This window comes from Mycteria americana, chromosome 4 (assembly GCF_035582795.1).
Source record: "Mycteria americana isolate JAX WOST 10 ecotype Jacksonville Zoo and Gardens chromosome 4, USCA_MyAme_1.0, whole genome shotgun sequence".
NCBI classification, from domain to species: domain Eukaryota; kingdom Metazoa; phylum Chordata; class Aves; order Ciconiiformes; family Ciconiidae; genus Mycteria; species Mycteria americana.
Window position 1 is genome coordinate 58,782,820 of NC_134368.1, and position 24,999 is coordinate 58,807,818.

At 37.0% G+C, this 24,999-nt stretch overlaps 1 protein-coding gene across 1 annotated transcript in view; it reads right to left on the minus strand.

Moving 5' to 3' along the window:
• The window catches only part of TBCK (TBC1 domain containing kinase), a 118,824-nt gene that overhangs the window by 90,683 nt on the left and 3,142 nt on the right, over positions 1-24,999 (minus strand). The window contains exons 3-4 of the mRNA XM_075500682.1: positions 21,345-21,579; positions 18,774-18,846 (exon numbers count right to left, since the gene is read on the minus strand). Of these exons, the coding sequence (XP_075356797.1) occupies positions 18,774-18,846; positions 21,345-21,537 (266 nt within the window). The 5' untranslated portion in view covers positions 21,538-21,579. The remainder of the gene's footprint in view (positions 1-18,773; positions 18,847-21,344; positions 21,580-24,999) is intronic.

The window sequence follows — 24,999 nt, forward strand, 5'->3', positions numbered from 1 at the left end:
AGCTAAGAGTGAGCGTACTCACCCAGTACTGACAGAGCAGTACCTGGGAACAAACATCTAGAGAGAACTGCCCAAGCCATAGGTAAACATAAGCGCAAGATCAAACAAAAAAGGTTGGAAACACATTTAGAAATTATAAAGTTTATGACAGAAAGGTGGGATTCTGAGTTCTTGGAAAAAAAAAAACAAACACAAAAAAAAACCCCAAAACACCCAATAATATGACCTATGTATTTTTCAGTTTGAATGGTTATTTGTTAACTTATTATTTGTGATTATTAATGGGAACAATAATGCAGCTGCTTGTAGAAGCAGGAAGCTGGACTCCAAGATAGGATGCTCTAGGAACAGATAACTTTCTGGAACTTATTAATTCCATTTTAGATAAAATTACTAGTCTTCCAAACCCTACAAAAGGCCATACTAACTCAGACCAAAAAGTATTTGAGGCCACCATCCTGCTTCCAAAAAAGATGACAGGCAGATGCCTAGGAGAGAGGGAATACAGAGCAAGCATATATGAAGTGTTCCCTGACATTTTCCTGGCTTTTAACCTCTTTAATTCAAGCTTGCTTCTGGTTTTTTTTTTTTTTTAAATTAAAAAAAAAAAAATTTGCCTCCTGAGCATCGCATCTGGTAAGGTCAGAACATAAAGTAATCCCTGCAAGCCTCAACAGCTCTCATAACAGGATACCCATTATTCCAAGTCTTTCATCCATGTTCACAGAATATCGCCCACAAGTTACTGTGGAAATTCACAGCCACCAAGTATTCGGTTGGTAAAATCTCCTTTCTGTCTATTTTGTCATGAGGTTCTCTTCATGGTGCTCTGTTGCTCTAACTTCCAGAAAGCCAATTTTAAATTTCAGCTTCAAGCAAAGAAAACAATTGCTTAACTCCAGAGTAGGAATAGTGATTTGGGAAAAATGCATTTGACAGCCAGCAGCAGTAGTCCCTACATATACCACAGATTGCTGAAGGGAAAATAAAAACTACTTGATGCATGACATCTTGAATACTTAAGAACGGAATACTTAAGAGGACTGTAGATCATACAGTTGGAAATTGGAGATGGGTGGGGTCAGGAGACTTGACCTATCAAACTGTTGGAATAAAAGAATTCCAGCATGAGCAAAGAAACAATGAAAAGAAGAGATAAAATTTCAGCATTCATGTCAGTATTATGGAAGTTACAGGTTCACACAAGTTTGTTTTCCTCCAGTTCAAAGGAAAATTAATGCCAATCTGCACATTAATTCACTGTATTCATCATCTTTAACAGAAGTGCATTCATGGCATTAACTGGAAATACATCTTCTCCATCCTCTTTTGGTGCTGCAATAAAAGAGTTTAACATGAAAGAGTAATCGGGTATCTCAAAACATCTTCCTGTCTGCTTACTGTCTCTAGTCCTACCTTCTCCTAGACAAAGCAATCTCCCCTTTTAATGACTTTGACCCAGGCAGCTGTAGCTATTACAGTGTAGTTAACCAGAACACAAAGATGTACCTGGACATCCTATACTGGACAGCAGTACAGGAGCAAAGATAACTGGGGCTGGAGGCAAAGTAGAGGCAGCAGAAAAATCTTGTGGAGAGGAGAAGCATTTCTGGTTGTTACAAATGCATTTGTGGTATTTTTAACTGCTTCCGGCCAATTGTAAATTTCACTTGTTTTTATGCTATTGTAACAGTCAACATGGAGTACCTAATCCATTTTGTAGAAGGAAGAAAGCTGTGCCTGGAAAGTACTGACAGCATAATCAACACTTAATGGACTATTTTGAATAAGAGTGTTTCATCTAGTGAAACGAACAGAGACCCCACTGGAATTTGAAATAGACTGGCACCAGAAAGCAAGCCTCATCATCCACTTAACCATAGAGCGCCTTGTTATTTTTGTACCTACTGGAGACACATATGTGGATTAGTGTTAAATCATGCTTCTTCAATGCAATGGCAACTCAAGGCAAGAGGAAAGCGATAAAAACTGGAACTAGAACTATTTTGACTTCCCTCAAGAAGGCAGAGCGAGACCAAACAGGGTAAGATTATGCTGATGATACCGAGTTCCAGAGTTTCTCTTTCCTCAGACTTACAACTCATGGGTACATACACAGAAATGCATGCTTAAGGAAGTCCTTTATCAAATCTGTGCATCTTGTTCTAACATTCTATTATTGCTGTAAACAAGTAAACTCTAGAGGAAGAGAATCCCAGCAACCAGGAGTCTTAAGAAGCTTATGGAACTGATACACAGGAGCAAAAACACAGGTTCCTCTTCCAAAGAGGAGTGTCAGACAGGGTCTGCCCTGAGGAAGCACACCAGAGCAACACAAACCAGCAATATCATCAATCACTACCCCAGAACCTGTGAAACTAACACGCATTTGGAATTCAGGAAGGAGATTCATCACAAAAAATTGTGTCTGTTCAAAGTGAAACAGAACCAGGTTGCGAACAGATGTAATGTTTCTGAACTCATAAAAGTAACAATATTTCAATACAGGCAGAACCATAAAACAAAGAAAATGACATTTGCAGTTAGTTCCATTACCGCCAACAATGCAGATAGACTGGTTAGGAGTGGTGTGGCCAAGTGGTTACAGCAAAGGATAAAGTTTGGGTATAATCCCAGCTGAGACAATCACTACACTGACCTCAAGAAAGCCATCTGACCTCCTTATGCCTCAATCAACCAGCTGGAAAACTGGATAAAAAGCAGGACTGGGTTGAAAACCAGATGTGCAGATAAATTGGGTCTTCCTGGGTAAATAAATTACAAAATACCCTATACAGAACATAAAGAGTTTGATGCAGGTGGGAATGGTTTATTTAGCACTTTATTATGTGTTTGATTAAAAAATGGCACTAGGGACCAAGATTGTAAACACTGCCAATTTACTTGGAAATGCATTCACATTATCAGAATGAAATGAACTGGAAGGGAATGCAACAAGCAGAGAATACAAGACCAAAAAAATGAATTTTATAGGCAGAGTCCTCAGGAAGTCTCTAACTCATGCACAGAGGTATTTCACACAGGATATCTTCAACAAGTTCATATTGCTCATCTGAGGAAACTCAGAAAGTCCTTTCATTCCTTTTTCAAAGTTATAAGCTGCAAGCATGACTTTAAAAGCAACACAAATGATGTTACATTTTTATGAAGGTCTCAACTTGTAATGTACGATAAAAAAAGTCCATAAAACAATGGATGAAGGCACAGATAAAGACCAACATATATGGAGCAGACTGCACACAAAGATTTTTAATAGACAGGTGATTTTTCAGATCATTATCACTCTGGATGATTTAAGCGTATCTGCTCCTCAAAGCAAAATTTTTAAAACACTGCACCTTGAATTCCTTTCAGACATCCAGCATTCGTCCCATAAATTAGGGGAGCAAATGAACAAAGTCCTTTTGTAAGCACATCTTAGAATGCACCATCTTAATGAAACCTCTAGTGCCATCTGGTTTAACACACAGAAGGGGAAAGATACATCCACATTCCCAGTTTTTGATCTTGCCACCGATTAACTTCTGGGAAGTCATTTTTTGCGTCTTAGCCTCAGCTGGCTTGTATGTAAAAGGTGTAATAATGATACTTTTCATTGGACCAAAAAGTGCAATGAAATAAACAAAATTTGAATCACCACATGTAAAGATGAGGTAAAGTACCCCTCATTTAAAACCAGATCACAGACTCTGCATTCTTATCACAGACTATACATTCTGAGATAACTAACACAATAGAACTAGATACACAGGTGACAATAAGAGAACAAGAGCTAATGGGATGAAAACCAACACAATGACCTCAAAATATACAATAAAGTACTTAACTTCAATAGCATTATATACATGTATCATACATCACATCGCCAACATTTCATTAAAGGAAACAACACATCTCACATTCTCCTCTCCTTCTCCAAAAGGAGTGAACTGGTAAAATGTAAGAGTAGAATTAAGACCAACTGAAGTCAGATCTCGAAAAATCTTTATTTTGTTTTCTTTTGGACTTCACCTGAACAAATACATGCACCTTTAAAAGGTCACACACGTTGCGATCAACAATCCTGGCAAGGTCTGTCACAATCTGACAGACTCAGGAAACCAATTGGATGACATATAAAAAGCAAATAAGGGAATTAACTGCTGCTAGGATACTCTTCCTTTACAATAAAAGGCACCAAATCAGATCTTCAGCTACTCGGGGATGTCTTGTTAAGTTAATTACAAATCAGGCATCAAATCCCATGCTCTATGCAAGGATTATCAGTCCTTTGTATATGAATGCACCAGCATCTAAATTTCTAGGCATAGGGTATGTTAAGTTTCAGCTCTCTAAAGTATAGAGGGCTTGACATTTGTCTATTAAACATTCACTATGCAGTAAATGGGACAAGTAACAGTATTACCAGAGCCTTAAACCACACAATCATTGAAGGAAAAGTGACTTCTAAAGATGCATGATGAATCGTCACACAGTAGGCAGCACCTATTTCCTTACCTTCCTCCATGTTAAAGTAAAAGATGTATCTGAAAAACAATTGCTGTTTGCATGCCGAAATGCCAAATGGCAACTACGTATCAGTGTCTGGCCCAGACCTTGTGCTTTTGAAGACACCCAAGTTCATAAGAAGTCAGAAAGTGACTTTTGTAGCAAGCAAACTTTGCTTGCTTCCCAAATCCTGCCCTGCCACAATTCTTACATACTAACAATCTTTTCAGACTTAAAACACCTAATATTACATGTTTAAATAGAAAATAGAGGACAGAAAAAGTAATAGACCTAGAAAAGATCACATCTAAATTATCTCAGTATGGAGAGTTGAGGGTAAAACAAAACCATGGGTTTGTATTTTTCACCATAACCTTTGTTATGAAAACAAAACCAACAACTTCATACCATGGGAACCATTAGAAAAGGTAGATGCCTGATTCAGAATGACTAATAAATAAATAATAATAAAAAAAGAAGCCACCAGGTCCACACATTCATGAAGCTAACTTCAAAAAAGAATAATTCTACTACTACAAGCAGGGGGTGGGAAGGATTACAAAAGCTCATGGTTACAGCTATACAGGTAAGATTTTTCTCTCAAAGATAAAGAAAATATTCTGAAGTAATCACATCTAAGTGATCAAACTCTACTAATCTGGCATTTTAAAAAACACAAAATTATAGTTACAATACAATGGCAAGAGTTGGCAACATTGACTTTGCAGTAAAAAATTAGAGGAAAAGAATACTATGCATTTCAAAGTCCACGTGATCCCTGTAACTCACTAGTGACAGCACATCCTTTCAGCATACACGGCAGTATTAAAGGTGGTTATAGACTTGGGAAAGTGGGTATCAAGCACCAAAGCAAGGTGCTCCACAAAACATTTTCATTATCCCTCAGCCAGCTACTCTTCACCTAGCTCATCACAGCATTGCACTGCTGATAAATTTTGCTGATACACAACTAATCAGATTCAGGATTTTTGTAATGTAGGAAAGTTGAAGAAGTTGAAATCTATTTCCCTTTCCTACAAAAAACCCTCTGAGGAACATAAACAGTAAAGATGAAGACCAAGAAGTAGTATTCTTCCTTAGCTATCGCTTCTTCACTAGAAAAGTTAAGATTCAGTTAACACACGGTAGCAACATCCATACAACCAGAACACCTTCATATCTGAGAGCACGGTTATTTTAAGGGTCAAATCCTTGCAACTCCCCTTCAAACCAATGATCAAAAGGGGAAGTTCTCCTTCATCCGTATGCTTCACACATGCTGTGCAGATATTGTTTCCAATGGATGAAGTTGGCACGTTAGACTATCAAATCCAGGTATCAGTCAATGCGCTCTCTACACAAAGATCCTATTTTGAGCTGGGGATTTCTACCCAGCATTGACCTAACAGAACATAATTTGGCCTATTATTCTTTTCTACCACTACAGATGTTTTGAGACTATTCCTAACATAAAATGATGACTTTAATTAGACTAAATTTACAGAACACCATTCTTCCACATTTCCAAAAATATTTTAATGATTTAAGAAAAAATTATACTTTAAAAAAAAAAAGCTAACATTACATTATGTATTGTCAATTACATAGTGTAATGTAAGCTCTTTTTTTTTTTTTTAAAGTATAATTTTTAAGTATAAGTGTTGACCTAATGTCAATTACGGCAACACTATGTTGACCTCAAGCATGTTTAAAGTGCTCTTTCGAGGGGGAGAACATAATAAAATCATTTTTTATAGTCACCACAGTCATTCACTATAAAGGTTTTAAAAAATACGATTTCCACTCTCCCTGTTCATAGTCAGATGCTATCTTTAATGATTGCTGAATCCACATCGAGAAACAAAAATAGTGTTTAATGCCCAGGCATTAATTTCTAATTCAACCAACAGAGTTATCAGAAATTAGAGTAATTAACCAAAACTGCCCATCCTGTGTGGGCAAACTCCACCCAATGAATATCCACCCAAAACTCCACCCAATGAATATCCAAAAGTTACTCAAAGCTTTCAGTCCTACACTTAAAAGAGACACTACCATGTGCTTGTTCAGCAGCAATTCTGTAAAGTCAGCAAGTCTCAGTACTATTTGCATTAATCACTCAAAATTACTGCTTTTCAAAGGTTTGCTGACAGGATACTGCTGATTAATTTCATCACTGCTTTTCTTCCTCCTCCCATTAAGAAAAGAGGTAATACTGCACAGAGTTTGCTAGCATGGTCTTTGCCAGGAAAAAAGGGAAGTGGGGTGGGTGGGAGGATATTACCAGAACTGCCTTACTGTGCTACAGTTAACTTAGTGCAGCTTCCTTCTATACACCAAGGCCAGAAGGAAAACATTTTCTTAATCAAAGGCACAGCCATGTACATATGAGAGAACAGTATCAGTGGACCACCTTAGATTGTACATTTGAAGCCCTGTCTTAATAAAACAAACGTTGATATGCTCGAGGTATGTTATTTTCAGATACTAAAGTAGCCCCTTTTCACCCTGAACTGCTATACCATTCAGGCTTAGCTCAACAGGATGACAGAAAATTCTCCTCCTGCCACTGCTGTCTTTATCCAGACGGAACTCAAGCCTCACAAACTGGAAGCTGTAACCTTATATTCACTTTATAAAGTTAACTGTGGTTTTACTAAGGCTGAGGATTCTCTGCTACAAAGATGAGTGTCACAGCAAGATTTCTTCAGAAACAAACACCAAGACAGCAACATTTTGAAGCTTTCATTCTGATGGGGAATGGGTCAATCTACATTTGCTCTTAGGAACAACTCTGCAACCATGTCAGTACAAAACTAAAGGTCTTGTCATACTTCCAACTGCAAGCAGAGGAATTATTTCGAGATATCATTACTAAGAGGAAGCTTTCTAAGAAGTTTTTGCTTAGAGTGACATTATTCACAAGAAGAAAAAGTTAAAGATATTTTATTTGTAAACAATCTTTGGTTAAGTCTTTCAGCAGGGGCTTTCATTCCTATATTATATATTTCTTGGTTTATAGCAAATGTATGCATTAAAATAAATTAATTTGGGAATATCCACAGAATTCCTAGTCTGCTTTAAGCATCTCGCTACAAAAATTAATATTTTTTTTCCTTAAGCCTATTTGTTTGCATATTAGCTTCTCTGCTTATAAGAACATGCATATGCACAGCACACACAGAGGACTGTAACAGTGGTTTTACAGTGCTAAACATTTTTTTTCCCATAAAGAAAAGAAAAAAGTGTTTTATTACTTTTGTAAATGCCACAGCAGCAAGACAGCTGAAGTTGGCTTGTACCAGTTGTTTATCATCTTTGATAAAATTACAAGAGCAGAAGAAAAATGAGATTTCGGAAATCACTAGAAAATAAAACCAAGATAAGGTTGTCTGCTCAGGATTTGATGGAAATTTTGTACAGAAAGGCACTAAATGGCTAGCCATAGCCTAAGTATAGGAAAGAAACATGTCTCCAATGCTCATCTCATTTTTCACTGTCATCATATTAAGTCTGCAGATCTCTGAAGATCAAAGTGTCTGAAGAGTTAAAATAAAAAAAACCAAAACCAACAAAAAAACCCCACCAATGCCTAGATTTCCTTTAGTGACTTTTAAACCTGAATGACTTCTTCTGGAGACTACAAAACATTACTGATAGCAGACAGGAAAGAATTCACATGTCTGCCTTTATATTTTATCATAAACTTGCACAAACTTCAGTTATGTCTGGAAGCCAAACATGAATTAATCACAGAGCAAGCAATTGCACAGGTATGGCACAATCCAGTGTTTTCCTTATCTTTGAACCTCTCCCACCTTGGACAGATGTGCCACTCTTCACTATGCTGGAAGAGAACAGAACAGATGAGCTCCTGGAAAACCAGCTTTCATACTCAGGCACCCAAAGCAAGGGGCTCCCAACCATTAAAATACTGCCAAATTCAAAGATCATGTATTATGAATTACTGCGTAAGAAAGAAAGAAAGAAAGAAAACATTAGTAACAATGGGATTCTGAACACCATGTCTTCTGCTCCTGAATAAATCCAACATTTTTTTCCTTTTGGGTGGGGACTAAAAAAAAGTCCAAAAATCACTCTCCAGTGCACTAAAAGCTAAAAGAATTCTCAAAACACTCAGACCATGAAAAAACTGAGAGCTCTTCTTCCTCAAAGACCTAAAAGCTGAAGAACTGAGCTCCCTTTAAGAATTTAGCTTCTCTGAGCAGAACAGTCATCTTGTGCACATAATTTAGTGCAAGAAGCAGCCAAGGAATAATCTCCTGCAGAGATTAAAGATGATCTCGTGACTATCGCACAAAAATCCTTAGGTGGGGAGAAGGAAGTCTGCACTGAAAGTAGGCATTATCATTCTGTTACACCCTCCCCCCCCAACACACACAAAAAGGTTTTCTATGGTAGCAAATGGTCAAGAAAATAACACAAGAACAAGTGTTCAGAATTTTCAGAGCCTGCATGAGGGCTATAAACGTTATGCCATCTCACCATAGTGGCTCAGAACACAAAAGTGAGCAACCTCACAGGTACTATATTTAGAACTAAAGAATGTGTAGAGATTACCGAGGATATACAGGGAAAAGTAATTACTTTTTCCCTAAGTAGTACACACACACACAAATTCATACAAGAACCAACTATCCCCCTCTACTTTCAGCATCTTACCTGTAATTCTACGAATATAAAGTAAAGCAAGAACTATGCCCCACAACTTCTAGCTTCCCTTGTTTCACTCTGCACTGAAAGTAAGTATTCCATCTTTGAAAATTAATTGTATCTGTCAGGAATTCTGAGCAAGTAAGACGAAAAGAGAAGAGACTGGACTCTACTTACAGGTTACTTTAATAATCAGCAAAGAGGATACATAAGCTACTTCTATAGGGCCAGCTCACAGCTTTTCTGCAGCTTATGCAATACTAAGCTTTATTTAAGTTAAACAAATGAGAACAGCAACCTTCAGTTTTGTGTTTGCAGCAGAGAGCTCAAGGCAAATTAAGGAATTCTACACTAAGACTTGAGTTCAGATCAGAGCATACTTTTAAAGTATACCCTCCTGATCAGCCCCTCCTACCACACTTGATTCAGAGTGGTTTCAGAGCACACAAACTGGATTCCTTTCAGATGAGCCAGAAGGTAGGATCCAGAATCTGCCTGTTGCCCTGCAGCTGCTAATGGGCATTTGGTCCAGAGCAGGCTGAAGCTATATGGAATCAGCACCTCTGAAAGATGTATAGCACACTTTGCTTTACACATCTGTTCCTACTGGATCACATTACTTGCTAATAAAGAGATAGCCTGAGAAAGGTCCCTTTTCTTAGTACAGGTCATGCGAGGCTTTTTTACCTCATCTTGTCCTGTGGTAACCTATGCTCCCGGTGTCCACAAAGACACTCTAGCACTGTGGGCCAAGATAACTACAGCCAGCCTACAGGCCGTCCCCACAACTGAGCCAGCTGCCAACCTCAGCCAGCATTTCCTATATGAGCTCCTACCCACAGCACCAAGAGGGCACAAGCAGGGGAAAAAGTCTGAGCTGCAGCTGTCCACAGCTTTTTCCACTGCAGCCAGGGAGCATACGTGGTTAGCCTCTCAGGGTAGAGGACTCTTGCCCTACTGCAACTGCAGGCCAGGTATTGAGCAGACATTTTAAGATCATAAGGGTGCTTTCTCCCATTTAAAGTTACAATGGACAACTGCATTTTACTTTATTTTTAAGGAAGACCTATACCTATGGCATGAGAATAGAGTTTTTCTTAATGTTAGCTGTGCCAACTTTCTCCTTCCCACTGCAACAGAAGTGATGGGTCCCTAACTTCCTTACACAAGGAGATGGATTCTCTCATTCTTTCTGTGGTGCCCCAGGTGGATCAGAAAAACCTCATTAAGAATCTGATCAATGAAATTTTTAAAAGAAAAGCTGAAAATGAAGTGTAGTTATTAATGCAGTTAACATTATTGCAGCTGTGTGGCAGTATGAACTGAACTGACAGCTCAAGAAATCGTGACTAGCTAACAATAAATAATGCTATCCTTGCAGCCAGACAGGGTTGATTTTTGTTATTCATTTCTGCAGTTCTCTGAAGCACTGCCAGTTAAAAAAAAAAAAAAAAAAAGGGAGCAGGGCAGGCCTGTTGGCTGCTACTTGATAGAGTAGCTGCAGATCCAACACACTAGAAGATAATTAACTTTAAAAAAAATAAATTACATTTAAAAAAAAAAAGTCATTTTCAAAGAAACAAATATAACCACTAACTCCAGTAAGTACATATATTAGTAAGAATAACAGAGCATGCTTTCTTTTTTACGAGTTACTGGATAGCAGGAAAAGCACCTAGAACTTCGTAAAACCACACTAACGCAATCTCTTTACAAATTTCTCAGCCTTTGAGAGAAAGGCTGCACCATCTCTGCATGAGAGGATTAAACATTAGCAACAAGCCACATTCCTAATTAACCCCCTGACCTCCCCCCATTTTATAAAGGTGCAACAGAATTTTTAAAGCTATGAACAAAAATTGCAACAGTGCACAGCTCTTCTGGTCAAGCATTTCATGTAAATCAGTAGACTTTGCAAGTGTTCTTTTAACAAATAATTTGGCTATACCATACTTTAAAAAAAACCCCAAACCCTAAATATCTAAGGTTAAAGGCCATACCTAGGTACATTTTAGTAGTTAGCTCAAAAAATCTGGATCCCCGTATCAATGGTACAAATGCTACTTAAAAGTGAAACGGAACGGAAAGTTCCAAGAGAAGAACAGTCTGCAAATGCAGGTGATCAAAGGGACTTTGCAACTAGGCCAATAAGCAATAGTGCTGTTAGGAATTTCATAGCTAACAACTAATATTCCAAAAGGCATTAGAAGTACATCACTTTGATCTATATCCCAGCACGCGTCATCACAACAGGCAGGAAACACCTATCTAGAGAGGTAACAATAAACTTAAGTGTAGCCAAAGCAGATGCCTGTGATTATAAATTAGAAATGTATTAATCAGCATACAATTAATATTAAATTTCCTTGAAAGTGATATGAGAACTGTGGTCACCAAAGGGGCAAATAGAGATGGATATAGTTGCATCTAGGAGAAATCCACACAACAAAAGTTGCCAGACAAAAGGATAAGAGAAGCACAGCAGACTGTAAATATGCAGGACCTACTCCCAAATACACAAGAAGGATGACTGGCAAAACATAAAAACAACAAGCAGTACTGGGAGTAAAGGAGACCACCCCTTGTGGGGGCTGGAGAGTGGTGATAACAGAAAAATATCAGGCATTAGATAATAGAAGAAAGACCAGTCCACACCGGTTCTTACTTCACTCAAAGAGCTCTCAAGCCTGATTACCTTGGCTTCCAAGAACCACCAAAGGCCATAGCTACCATTGTTAACTGTACAGCATCAGCTCCGTGGTATTGTATACTCACAGCTAATTTACAATATGTGTTAAAGACTAACATTTTTGTGTACACAGTGATGATTAATAACATGCATGAGTTAACCTTTAGTAAGATGTGTGCTGTTCATGAATGAAATTTACAGTTTTAAACCTTAAAACTAGCCCGATCTGCCAGCCTTCTAAACACTCCTATCACAGCAGTCTCCAATTCCCTGGTATCTATCTAGCTATAAACACACATGCGGGTGCATATATTCAGTCCCAATACATGTGTGGACAGAGGGAACTTGTATCTGTCCATCTGAAAGTCCTGTTGGTTCAGGAGCCAAGCCATTCAGTTAACTTAAGTGCTGTGCTCATGATATGGTGCCCACAAAATTGCAGGGCAGGAAAAAAGGGGCTATATGATGTTTCCCATAACATTATTTTCTGTAAATCTACCATTTCAAGACTGGCACAACACTGATGTAGGGACGGTATGGGACTGATGCAGTTTCTAGGCAGGAAAGCAGCTAGCTTGGAGTGAAGGCACAAGTCTGGGTCTATTTGCACTGTAAAATAGAGGAGCTTGAACACAAGGAGAGAACATTCGTATGCACAGAATAAATGATCTCAAACCACAATGACGTTAGATGCATTGATATGCTTGCAAACATCTCTAAATAAAACAGCTGTCTGATCTCTAATTAGTGACAAATGCTCTCCTGAAGACATTGCTCAGTAGTTCCAAATGCAAGAACTTGCACTTCAAAAATATAACCCTTTTCTAGAAGTATGCACTGTATAGCAAGTTTAATGAGTGTTTGCTCTTCCTTTTCTTCCTTCCTAAAAGCAGGATGAAGTGTCAAACACTGTATTAAGTTAGAATAACCATATACTAACCACATCTTGTTCTTGCAAGTCTACAGGCAATTTTTATTCTAAACACAACTATCATAAATCAACATTAAGATTAATAATGTGGCTTAAATCCAGTAAGATTTGCACAGTGCAAATTTGACATTTGCTTTTTCAGCCATTAGCTCATTAGTAGTAGTTTGCTCATTTATGCAGAATGGAATTCTAACACTGATCCTTACACAGTTCCTTGCAGAAATATCTCTGCAGGATGAAGCCACCCTCCCACTGAGGATGGCGTTTGGTCTGTTTGAGAGAAACTCAACATCCTCTTTCACTAGATACCGAAGACTCAAAACTCTCCGCTACTTTTGTTCTCAATTAACTCGGCACAGCTCATCTTCAGCTCAAGATCTTTAATACTGCTTTTAGCATGGAAAGCTGTATGAAGTGTCTACAAGCAACTACAGAAGAAGCATAGTAGAGGAAAAGGTTGAAATATAATTACATACTTTTTCCACATCTACAGACTTTATGTTGTATACAGCCATCATATCTACTTTTTAATAGCAAGAAGCAGACACTATCATAATCTCAAAGAGTAGGATTCTTCTGTTTTCTTTTTTCCTGGAAGAGAGGAAGATAAGAAACAAGCGTGCACTCACCGTTACGTTTCACATGTAAGGGAGACATGGACACGTGCTCTGGGATGTCTTTGTGCTGCCATCAAACATTGCCACCAACTACACAAGCAAAGAATTTGGTTCCATACCTAAAAAGGTCACTCAGACATCAAGAGCAATAATGTTCACCTCGACTACCTCGTGAAAGCTATACCCCTTTTCCATTCCAAACAATTGTTTTCTCATTGTGAGAGGAAAGGCAGTCACAGGAGACAACCTATGCCAAAAGGAATGCTACAGGCAGATTTGCAGTCACACTAAAAATTACTTAAAGAAATAAAAAAAATAGTCCTATATGAACAAAAGCATCATTGGAGAATATATAAACAAGCCTGGACTAATGGCTCATCTTTCATCATAGCTTCGGAAGTAAAGCATTGGCAAGAAACTAAAGGAAAACTCTACAGACACTAAAAGCCCAAGCTATAGACTCTCACACACGCTTAGGAAAAAAATAATTATAAGTTTGTTTATTAATGCTACTTCATTTTACTACTTCATCATTTATCCTTGCTAAAGGCAGCCTCATTATGACATATGGGTTTCTCATGTGAAATTCCAACACAGACTTGATTCAAAGCAGAATACACTCAGCCCTTGAAGTTCTGCTCATATGCAGCTCAAGTCAAATCATGTAAAACCTTCAGCCTTTTGATGACTTGCACCTGTCTTACAATATTTTTGAAGAATCCCTGGCTACTCAGAAATTGCTTTTTCCCCCCCATCTAATAATCCCTTCTGTAACATAGTTTCACTTCAAGTTTGCCAAAAGCACATTAACAGCAAGGATGGCATAAAGAAATCTAATTCAATCAATGAGCAGACAACTGTTTAATACAGCCAAATAAAATGTACTCATCCGAATCAGTCAGATCATGTTTTCTCCAAACTAGTAAACAGCTGCAGACACAGTCTGCTTCCCATCAAATGTTCCGTGTATAACAAACTATACCTTGTATCTCTGATGGTTCACTAGTAATTTTTCAAAACCATGACTTTCAAAACATATGACAACTATATTTTATTGAAGAAAGGAATAGGCTTAGACTGCCCAAGCCACAAATTGAAGACCAATCCAGAAACTATTGTAGGTGCCAAAAGTCTGCTGAATGTCAGTATTTGCTGGCATTTTTATTATTATGAATACAAGTGCAGACCAACTTCTTCAAAGAAGAAAAACACTTCAAGCATGACAGAAAAGGAAAAGCTCACAACTCCTATTATAACAGCACAGGAGCAGAGAAAATAACTCCTTTAACACTGTCTGGAAAAGGTATCCCAAAGGAGTAGTTGTAAATGTGTTTAAAAGATGGAGAACCTTAAAAATAAATTCACATCTTACATTCTGGTCTGTGGTATCAACAGTGCTAAAGTAACTAGCAACTTTGAAAATCTAGTAAAATTTTGACTGCCACAAACATGAAAACTACCCTTCGTGAGACTGCTGAAGTACAAAACTTCTACCCACCATAATTTTTGTGACTTATATTCAATTCATTCACAAGAAAAAAATCCTTGCATGCACAAGATGACACAGAGGAAGCCAGCCAGACCGAGACAACATTTTCAAACCTCTGAACAGCAGTAAACTATTATGAACTTAAATCAGGTATTTACTATTTTTGCTTGACTATGTACGTAAATTCCTAGCCCTTTAAAAATTTAACTGACTCCTGAACATACTTCAGAGAGCTGATTTTGCACTAACGTGACTATTACAAAGTAAAATTAAGTGTGTACTTTCTCTGACTCAGAGTAACAACAAACAGGACAATAAACCGGAAATAAACAAACAGGAAACAATGACCCAGACTACACAGAGGACAATGGAGACTGGTCTGTAAAAAATGGGACATCAATGCCTAAAATCCTACCCTATCCTAAAACTCTTATCCATGGTTGCAGCCTGTGTTCCCTGTGGCACACAACTCCAAAAGAGCTCCCCTGCTGTTATTGTGATGCCTTGTGGAAGTACAGTAAAGGAAATTGGAATTAATGTCACTTTTAGAAGCATTAATTGTAGTTATGATGTCCACTTGGCTATCCCCTGAATAAAACACAGAAAACACTAAAGGGCTGTATTAAATTCCGTTTCTGCATCTGGTTACCTATGGTAAGAATTGCAAAGAGCTGATTCATTTCATCCATTTGAGAGTTCCTGAAATTTACCTGATAGAGTTCTAACAGCAGCACATGCTCCTTCTAGGATCCCAAATATGCATCACTCAAAAGAGAAAATAATCTGGCCATAAATTACCAAACACTTACTTGCATTACCCTTTGAAAGTGAAGTTGAGCATGTTAACTTTGAGGACAATGACAAACCATCTTTGTAATTCCTGGAGACTGCTGTCACAGTATTGTTAGGTAAGGAATGAATTCTTGAATATATTACAAATCCAAGTTCTAGAAAATTTTTGGTGGTATGCTCAGTAAAATGACTTATTGCACTGTGACAGAGCAGCTAAGGTAAATGGCTAGAGCTCCGATTTCCAGTATTTGGCCCCTATGTGCAACCGATTCATTAGAATTAGAAAACTTGGTGAAACTCTGAGGTTAATTGAACAAAGAACTCTGCTGCGTTCTTTTTTTTAAATATAATTCATATATTAAGGAATGTATGCTATGCTTGATGCATGACTTCAGGAAAGATTAACTGCAAATAACTACCAAACAGCTGTATGGCCTGTTTTCCAGTATGTATGGAAAGATAGACAGTCCATAATGTAATGTCTTGAATTTCAGCACTAACATAATAGAAGATTTCCTGCTGATTTTACATCAGCTTGTGGTACAGGTGCAAAGGACTTAGGTTACTGGCAAGCGTAAGGAAAATTAATCTAGAAACCAGAAGAGCAGCTTCTCACATTCCATAAACAGTTTATAAAATTAATTGCAATAGCATACACATCAATTCCGGATGTGTAACCTGCTATGCCATCATTGACCAATACAATCAGAATACATGGAAAAAGCCAAATACTTCCCTCCAACAGTAATTGATATAGACAGGTCATATAACCAATAACTGGGAATTGGTCCATCCAAATTATTCCTTCGAAATTTATGGGTCTCACATAAGAACAAAAATGTCTGTTTTCATTTAAAAAAAAAAAAAATGGAAGTAGAGGGAAAAAGTCAGTCTTGCAAGAAACTTCATTTGAAGTGAACATAATTTATCTTTTAGCTACTACTGCAAAAGCTGTAATTTACAGTAGATGAATCACTAATGAATCACTAATTCATCACTAATGATGAATCACTTAAAGCTATGAACATACATCCAGGCTATATTTTAGCCCTGTACCTCAGGTGTTACAACTTCCTGAAGAAATCCCAATCGGCTCATTAAAAGAAAGATCAGATAGCAGAATAACTTATTTCAGTAAAAACTCTCTCAAGCCAGGAGGAAAAAATAAAGACAGGCTTTATGCATCTACTCTCAACAGAGCCCCAGCCCACATAACTAAGTAACTTCTCTCAGCATGTCAAAAAACCAAAGTTGTATACCTTAGCAAACTATCTAAAAAGGTCTCAAAAATCTTTCTGGATGCCACAAAACACATACTAGTATAGAGGGGCATAACGGATGTGCATACAGACCACAACTGTTATTTGAGAAAGTTTTGTTTATAGAATTATGATAGAGAAATATAATTTTTTTTCCCCTCAGAAAAGGACATCTTGCCCCTTGCAAGGCTAAGGCTGCAGGACTAAATTGCAACAGAAGTTGTCAGAGAATCGACATAAATATACTGTATCAAGCAATTCAAAGCAAATTAAAATAGCTACATGCATGTTTTTTCAAAAACAGTCAAGAGGCAGCAGACAGTCTGGGCTGCTCCTCAACTGACACCAAGATACACATGTTCAAAGAACAGTGTGAGAACTGAATGAAAAAGGAAAGAAAAGAGCTTCTGATGCTTTAACTATTTCTGGAACTTTGCACAATAGGAACCTGATGCAAAACTGTGTGAAGGGCTGTAGTATGTTATCACACATGAAAAGCCCTTTACACCTAAATACCTCTCTATCTGAAGAAAAAATGGAAGCCATATTGGCGTAACATTCCTCAAGCTACAGTCCTCTGCAACACATACTGTCATACAAGCTTAAGTTCACAAAAAGTTAACACACAGGCACAGGGCATTTTGCATTTAGATTTATCTCTGCCAGACAGCATTGTTAGCATCCTGTTTAGGGGTTGCAAGGCTTGAAAAGCTACAGATCCAGTATTACTCCCTTTAAACAAATCTAATGCGGGATGAGTCACAGGAAGTCTATCTGGCTAGTAACTTATCAAACACAGCCCACCTGAGATGCCTAATGTTAACCAGGAAGGCACATAAGAATTTGTTGATTATTTTACCGAGTAATCATCACCTCTACGCTTGCATGAATATCAAGAGAGAAGAAATCTAATGCTTGCTATAAACTTTTCAGAAACTAGAATGAAGAGACTTCAGATTTCTCTAAATGTGTTTTATATTTATGTATGTGTTCTGGAAACAACCAGTTAGCCTACAATGCCTTGCTATCCCAAATGGAAATAATGTTTCTCTTCTTCCACTCTTCACACTTTCCATGTTACATATTCTTTGGGACAAGAGACCACTTCTCTGCTCCAAAGGTAATAGTGATAGACTTTAAAATTACAGTTAACACTTTTAGCAACAAGTCTGATGGGGATTTTGTTTGTTTGTTTGCCGCTTGAAAGATACAGCTCAACTATTCTATACATCCTACTATGAAAGCAAATATTCTTGACATCCAGCCTTTGGACTTGGTTTTGACCAAAGCCTTGCTGAAGTGACTATATTAACCCAAATTCAAATCACTTATTAGCACCCTGGCATATGTATCTGACATCCTGTCCACTTTCTAGTTAATAAATTACTACATTTCTGCATATGAAAAACATGCACAAAATTCTGCCCTTTCTAGTGAAAGCTGTATTTCATCATCTGCAGACATACAATCTTCAAATTAATTCTTAGGAAGATACTTATCCTGTCATAGTTCTGATTTTATTTTTAAAAAGAAAACCCAAAACTACTATTACAATACAGACAGGATTTTATGAGTTACAAAGTATTTCAGTTGTAAGCAAGTTCCCTGTAACTATTCTAGTTTTTAGAATCCCACAGAAATAAGTACTCCCTCTTTCAGGCATGTGTTTGTCTCATAAACAATGTCTTTAGGCTAAACTTTGACAGAGAAAAATTTATATAAACCAGTAAAAGTTAAAAAAAGGTCTGGGACTTTGCCACAGATGATATGTGAAATTATGGTAAGTGGATTTGAGTTTAGCTTGACACCTTACCTCACTGGCTTGCTTTCTCGTAGCAAATCTTCCAGACTCTTTTCACAGTGTTCAGCTGCCACAACCAGTCTCTCTAATTGGGGGGAAAAAAAAAAAAAGTATAAGAGGACTAGAATCCAAATGAGACAATGGGAGTACAGACTTCTCAGTCTACCTATTTGGCAGATGGTAAAGTATTTTGACATACATTGTATGGAAAATTACACATAATTTAAATGTTAAAGATGTACAGCTTCTGGATATCACTACTATTTTCATTTATGAGATACAGCAGATCATCTTTCCTGTTTCCTCATGTAAAGCACTGTCAATCCATCCATCCAGTAACCTCCTAATAAATGTTGAACCCCTCAGCCAGTGTCAGTCAGACTTAAAAATACAGGTCTCAAAGAAGATTAGCATTTACAAATTTGCAGAAATCTGTGGCTGGGTTGATGACAGAGAGACTCAAAGTAACACCAGCTTTGAGAAATGGGACTCAAGAGTGAGCACAGGAGTTTCAGCCCTGATGGGCCAACTAGCACATCACTAGCTCTAGTACCTCTTGCCCAACAAATAGCTATAGGACTTGCAGGGGTCTCACATGTTGCAAAGATTGATGGGCTGGCTCTTAATACAGAGGAAAAGACAAAACAATTGTTGCACTGAAGACAGCAATTACAAAGTAGGAAAAGAAAATGGTGTAAGTTGTTACATGGAGGTGTGAGAGAACTCCTAAAGCAGTTAGGCTTTGCTACTTCCACTACTCATAGAACAGCTAGTAGTGAATGTTCAGATTCAGAATCAAATCAAACTAAACTATTTCAAACATATTTTTAAAAGATGACTGTTACAGTAAGATAAAGATGGAAAATACTTTGAGGAACACAAGTCATCACATTAAAGCTGCAATGCTTGTTACTCAACTCTTTGCTTCTCCTTTTTGAAATCAAAGGACCACTTAAGCTTTCTTTGAAAAAAAAAAAAAATTCTAGGATTGCCTTCTACAATGCTAGCAAAGATTTACAAGTAGTTTAATTTTACAAAAAAAAAAAATCAGTTCGAATGTTTTTCTATTACTTTTATATTCCCCTTTTGAGGGTCTTTTGGGGGGAATGCATACATCTAATTAATTTTTTTTGCATTGTTTTCCTAGTCTGCTTTCATATTTCTCCATAAGGGTAGAAACTGACATTTGCAAGAAAAATAACATTAAATCACTATGCATAGGACTGACAAGTGAAAAATTCTGTCAGTATCAGAATGATAAAATTTGCCACCAGATTTGCCATATTATCTGAAAGTGATTAATGCTATTCCAACCACTAGGAACAGAACAGTCTCCTGACTTCATGGTTAGACATTTTATTTGCTATTCTTCAAGTTACTTCACTTATCAGAAGATATTTTCTCCTTCATATTTATACACACTCATAAACCTTCATGTCATTGACTCTTCATTGTCAAAAAGGCCACATTTTTCTATTTAACCATATCTTTTATTTACTAAATGTTGTGTTAGCTAATGTCTCTTAACCTTTCATCCCAAACAGTATTGTAAGCAAATCCCAGTTTCCATTTCAAGAGGTACTAGTGAAAACAAGATGAAAATGAATAAACTTTCTAGATCTCCTGACTGTAGAAAATGAAAAACTACAAGTTTAAAAGCAAATGAAAACACAAAGAATCCCCCGCCCCACAGAATACTTCCGTGTTTGGAGTTGGCAATATCCTAATTTTGTAAATATCTGGAACATCCTATCACACTGCATTCTAAAGGGGAAAAAATTACTTGCTCTACTTTACGAGACCCTGTAGCTAACCAAACAAATACATACAATACACTTTTATATAGGAACATTGTTGATTTAAAAGTTAAAGGTGGCAACCACTTAAATTGTCACAGGTGTTGCAGCCTTTTTGTGGAAATTAAGTGCTGTACTCCTGCTGAGCTTGCAACCGAATAAGATCATCTGGAACAGAAAAAAAAACAACTGAAGCCTGATTTGAGCTAACAGTAAGTGTGATAATAGTTACTAAAAAAAAAAAATCTGTACTAGCATAAAGTAATTGTCAGTGGAAGAGATCTTCAAGAGCTAGAATTAAAAAAAAAAAAAAAAAGGGAAGCTGGCAGCTAAGACACAAGGTAATGGAGACAACAAGAACAGCTGCAAATCAAGTACAAAAACCCTAACTATCAGAGGAAAATGTTCACAAGATTAGAACATGGCTGTATGAGCTCAGCATCAAAAATACATGTATTTCAATGTCCCACACAAAGATATGGCACTGCAATTGAGTACAAGAATTTTACAGTGAGGTAGAAAGAGAAGAAAGTTCTTTGCTTTTATCAGTTAGCATAACACATAACAAAAGAGGACAGGCAACTAACCTCTGCCTTAACTCTGTAGAGAGGAAACAAAGGCACCAGTACTGTCAGTCACAGCAAAGGCATACAGTCATTTTGAGACTGAAAACCAGCCACTTTACAGCACCAGAAAGGCAATATTCTGCTTAGTCACCTTTAGATATATTGTCACAAAAATATAATTGTAACCATACATAAAATTTCCTTTTTAAACAGATACTCACCATGTTTACCTCTGGTAATGTCAACGTACTGGCAAAGCCTGGGATGGGTGATTGTTTTAAGGATCTGAAATCTCCCCAAAATTTTGATGGAGTTAGGTGTCAGAGGAAGGCCATTACTTCCACAAACATCATGTGGCAGAGCTGAGGCAAAGAAGGTGGAGGCACCCATCTCAGTGTCTTTTAAAGGAAACATCTTTGTCACACAATCTTAAGCCCTTTGGAGCAATTCGTGTTCCTTAAAAAAGAGAACAGAGAGTAAAAATTTATCTGCAAAAGATATAGATTCTTGTGACTCAGCTTACTAGCTGTTTACTAAATAATGCAATTAAAATGGTTTTTTCTCTGTTACAGGGAACAGGACATTTTTGCATAATGAACACAGTAATAATGATAATACAGTGCTGCTGTATCATAAACACTACATTTAAAGATGAAAATACAGTGATAGTTTTAAAAACAGATTTAATAATCAAATAAAACTATTTTTAGGAGCAGATAAATGCTTTAATACAAGCAATGTTCAGATGACTACTGCAATATGGTAGGTTATTTATTCAAAAACTAGTAAAGGTACCAAACAGGAAAAACCTCTTCTAAAATACAGGCCACAAATTCAGATTACCACAACTTTAGTGATAACCCAGCATCTATATACTATAGCATTCCTAATATTTAAAGCTATGAAGTAACAGCCTTCTGTCCTACTACCATTTCTTTCCCTATGCGTAGATAAACTGCTAGCTTACACACTGCCGCAGTAACAAATTAAGGAAGTAATCTACATTAAATATTTCTGTGGGACAGTCAAGCGAAACAAGTTAGCTTGCAATTTAGTTCCAGGAGCACTTAGTTTCATGACCATTTTTCTCTCCAGCAGGAACAAGCTCTCTCCTCTGAACTATGCATTTCAATTCAGTGCGAGCTAAACATTTTCTCTGCACTCTTCCATAACCAACAATTGTGCCACTCAAGAATACGAAAATCTAAAACATGCACAAGTAGCAGATGCTTCTACAGTCAGCTAGGCCTCAGATAAAACTGCCTGACCTCTTTTTACTAGCAAACTAACAATTTAATCTGAGGCAACAAGTACCAAAATCCAAAAACTGAATCAAGCCTCTGCTCAGCTCATTTCTGGATTACCCAGATGGTGACTCGAGACACTACAAGCTGTCATTAGGCAGTACTATCACTCTGTACATGTTAACTTCCACAGCACATACATACTTGTGTATCAGGATACATATACAAACAGAGATAAAAAGGCCAAGCTTGTAAGTTCTAGTCTGGAAGTTGTGATGGTGAAGTAGATGGCACTTCCACAGAACATGGAACAAGAGGCCATAGAACAAAACAACTTCATTAACGAGCCTATGCAGAAGACTAGCATCAAGCTCACTTCAACTCCAGAGACATTACGGCACAGAGTCTGGAGGCATCTGTGTATACAATCAACAGAAATAGTCCGCTGATGCGGAAAGCACATCCAACTCTAGAGCTTATAATTACTATTCTATAGCTGACGAAAGAGTAGAAACAGATATGCAGTTGCTCCAGGAAAAGAGGAGGAAGAACCCTCAGGATCTGAAGCCCGTAAGAGAAATAATACAAAAAGCTTAAAGTATAAACCCAACATAACTCTTTCAAACCAGATGTGATAATCTTTATCATCTTGGGAGCTTCATGAAACAAAAAACAAGTAGAACAAGATTATGCAGAGCACTAACGAAGCTAAGTGCTACTTTTTAATTATTCTTTCAGTCAACATTGACCTGATGCTTTCAGGGAAAGCTATACTCTCATGAGAAAGTCACACAGGAGAAACAGAGCGTTTAATACTTTAGTGTCTCAAAATTATTTTTTCTCTAAGGGAACAACCTTCTTCCCAGCACAAAATCTCCAGTAAAAAACTACTAAGTTTCTTTTGTGAATCTTAATTGAGAGAGTGACCCCATAACAGGTTGCACAGAGATCCTTATATACCAAACATATTTGCTAAGTCTATACAAATGGAAATCATGAAATGTACCTTCTGGTTTAAATAATACAGTCCAATTTAAGGTACAAAGCAAATATAAGACTGCTCTCATTTGTGGTTTTTTTTCCCCTGAAGAAACACAGACATGAGATATGTACATTTAAATTCTAATATACATCATCATATTAAATATGAATGCATAGCATTAAGGAATCAAACTTTAAAAAGGAAGAAAATAAATCTGAAACAGCATTGAAGGGTTTATAGTAGTATTTTTGTATTAAAAGTCTTATTTGTAAAGATACAATACTTTCATCTCCCATGAATATTTAATATTTTTTGGAAGTGATTTATTTTAGGATGCCAACAATGCAATTTACAGTTAGAATATTCCATTGGAAAGACATAAATTGGACTGAGTGCAAGCACAAAGATTTATTGGCATGCAGCAAGTTCCAATTGGAAAGTTTTAACTGTGTATTTTTAACAGGACCCACATTCCTGTAAAAAAACATCATGTCTGCCAAATGAACAACCTGGCTTCAGAAAGAAAATATGTATTAACCACGAAGAAAAAAAAAAATCTTGATTTAGAGAATGAATTATAATCTTTCTTGGCACAACAGTCCTCTAATAATTGCTCTAAAATAAAAAAAAAGTTAATATGATCAGAGTTGCCCCAGATCATCCCTCCCCATAAGGGGAGGGAGAGTAAAATTACACCAAACAGTGAGATACATTATGTCTCTAAAAAGTTAAATACGTAGTGTACAATATAATTACTCAGGTAAGAAATGTTTTCAGTTTTACTCTAGAAAAATAATCTGCCAGATAATACTTCTCTAATAGATCGTTACCTGCATTCAGCTGACATTTAGAAAGGAATTTTAATAAAAAGAATTGTTAAATATCATCAATTCAATAACCATTTTAAGAGATTAAACTTTTCTTGTACTAGATCACTTGGCCTACAAGGATGAATTAGACAACCTGCAATGCTTTCAACTAGACAACTAGAGATTTATCACTTACTTCCTTTGGCTAGGAAGCACACAGACAAAAAGGAAGACATGAGAAAAGCAAACAATCTTTCCTGTCAGCCACCTAAAGGAATCAGTAAAGAGGTTTAAAAGGTATGCATTAAAACAAGTTCTCTTATTATAAAGTTTATTCTGTGGAATCCACTAAAGCAATGAAAAAAATTCTCTCTGATGATGGAAAAGAGCTAGTTCTCAATAGCTACTTCCACAATTAAACTCTGATCTCTGTCCTAACTCTCAACTTCCATAAATTCCAGAGACTGACTTGAAAAATAAACCAAGTAACCCCAAAACTAAAAACTTAATCCTTCTACCAACTTTAAAAAGGGCCACACGTTACAGCTTAAGCGAAAGTGGGTTTTTTTTAAATAATTATTTCAGTCTAGTCATTACTCCAGTAACTTACTACCATTTCTAAATTCAAACGTGTTACACACATTTTAAAAATTCATCTGAAAAAATATATTCTCTAACTATTTTTAAATTGGGGGAGGGGGGTTGTTGTTTGGTTTGTTTGTTTTTGAAATCCACATCAAAGTCTGGCACAACTATAAACACAGAGAGTGCTACACATCCTTCTCATGTTCAAGGCACACAATTTTACACCTCAAACTCACCTTTTCTATATAGAAAAGAC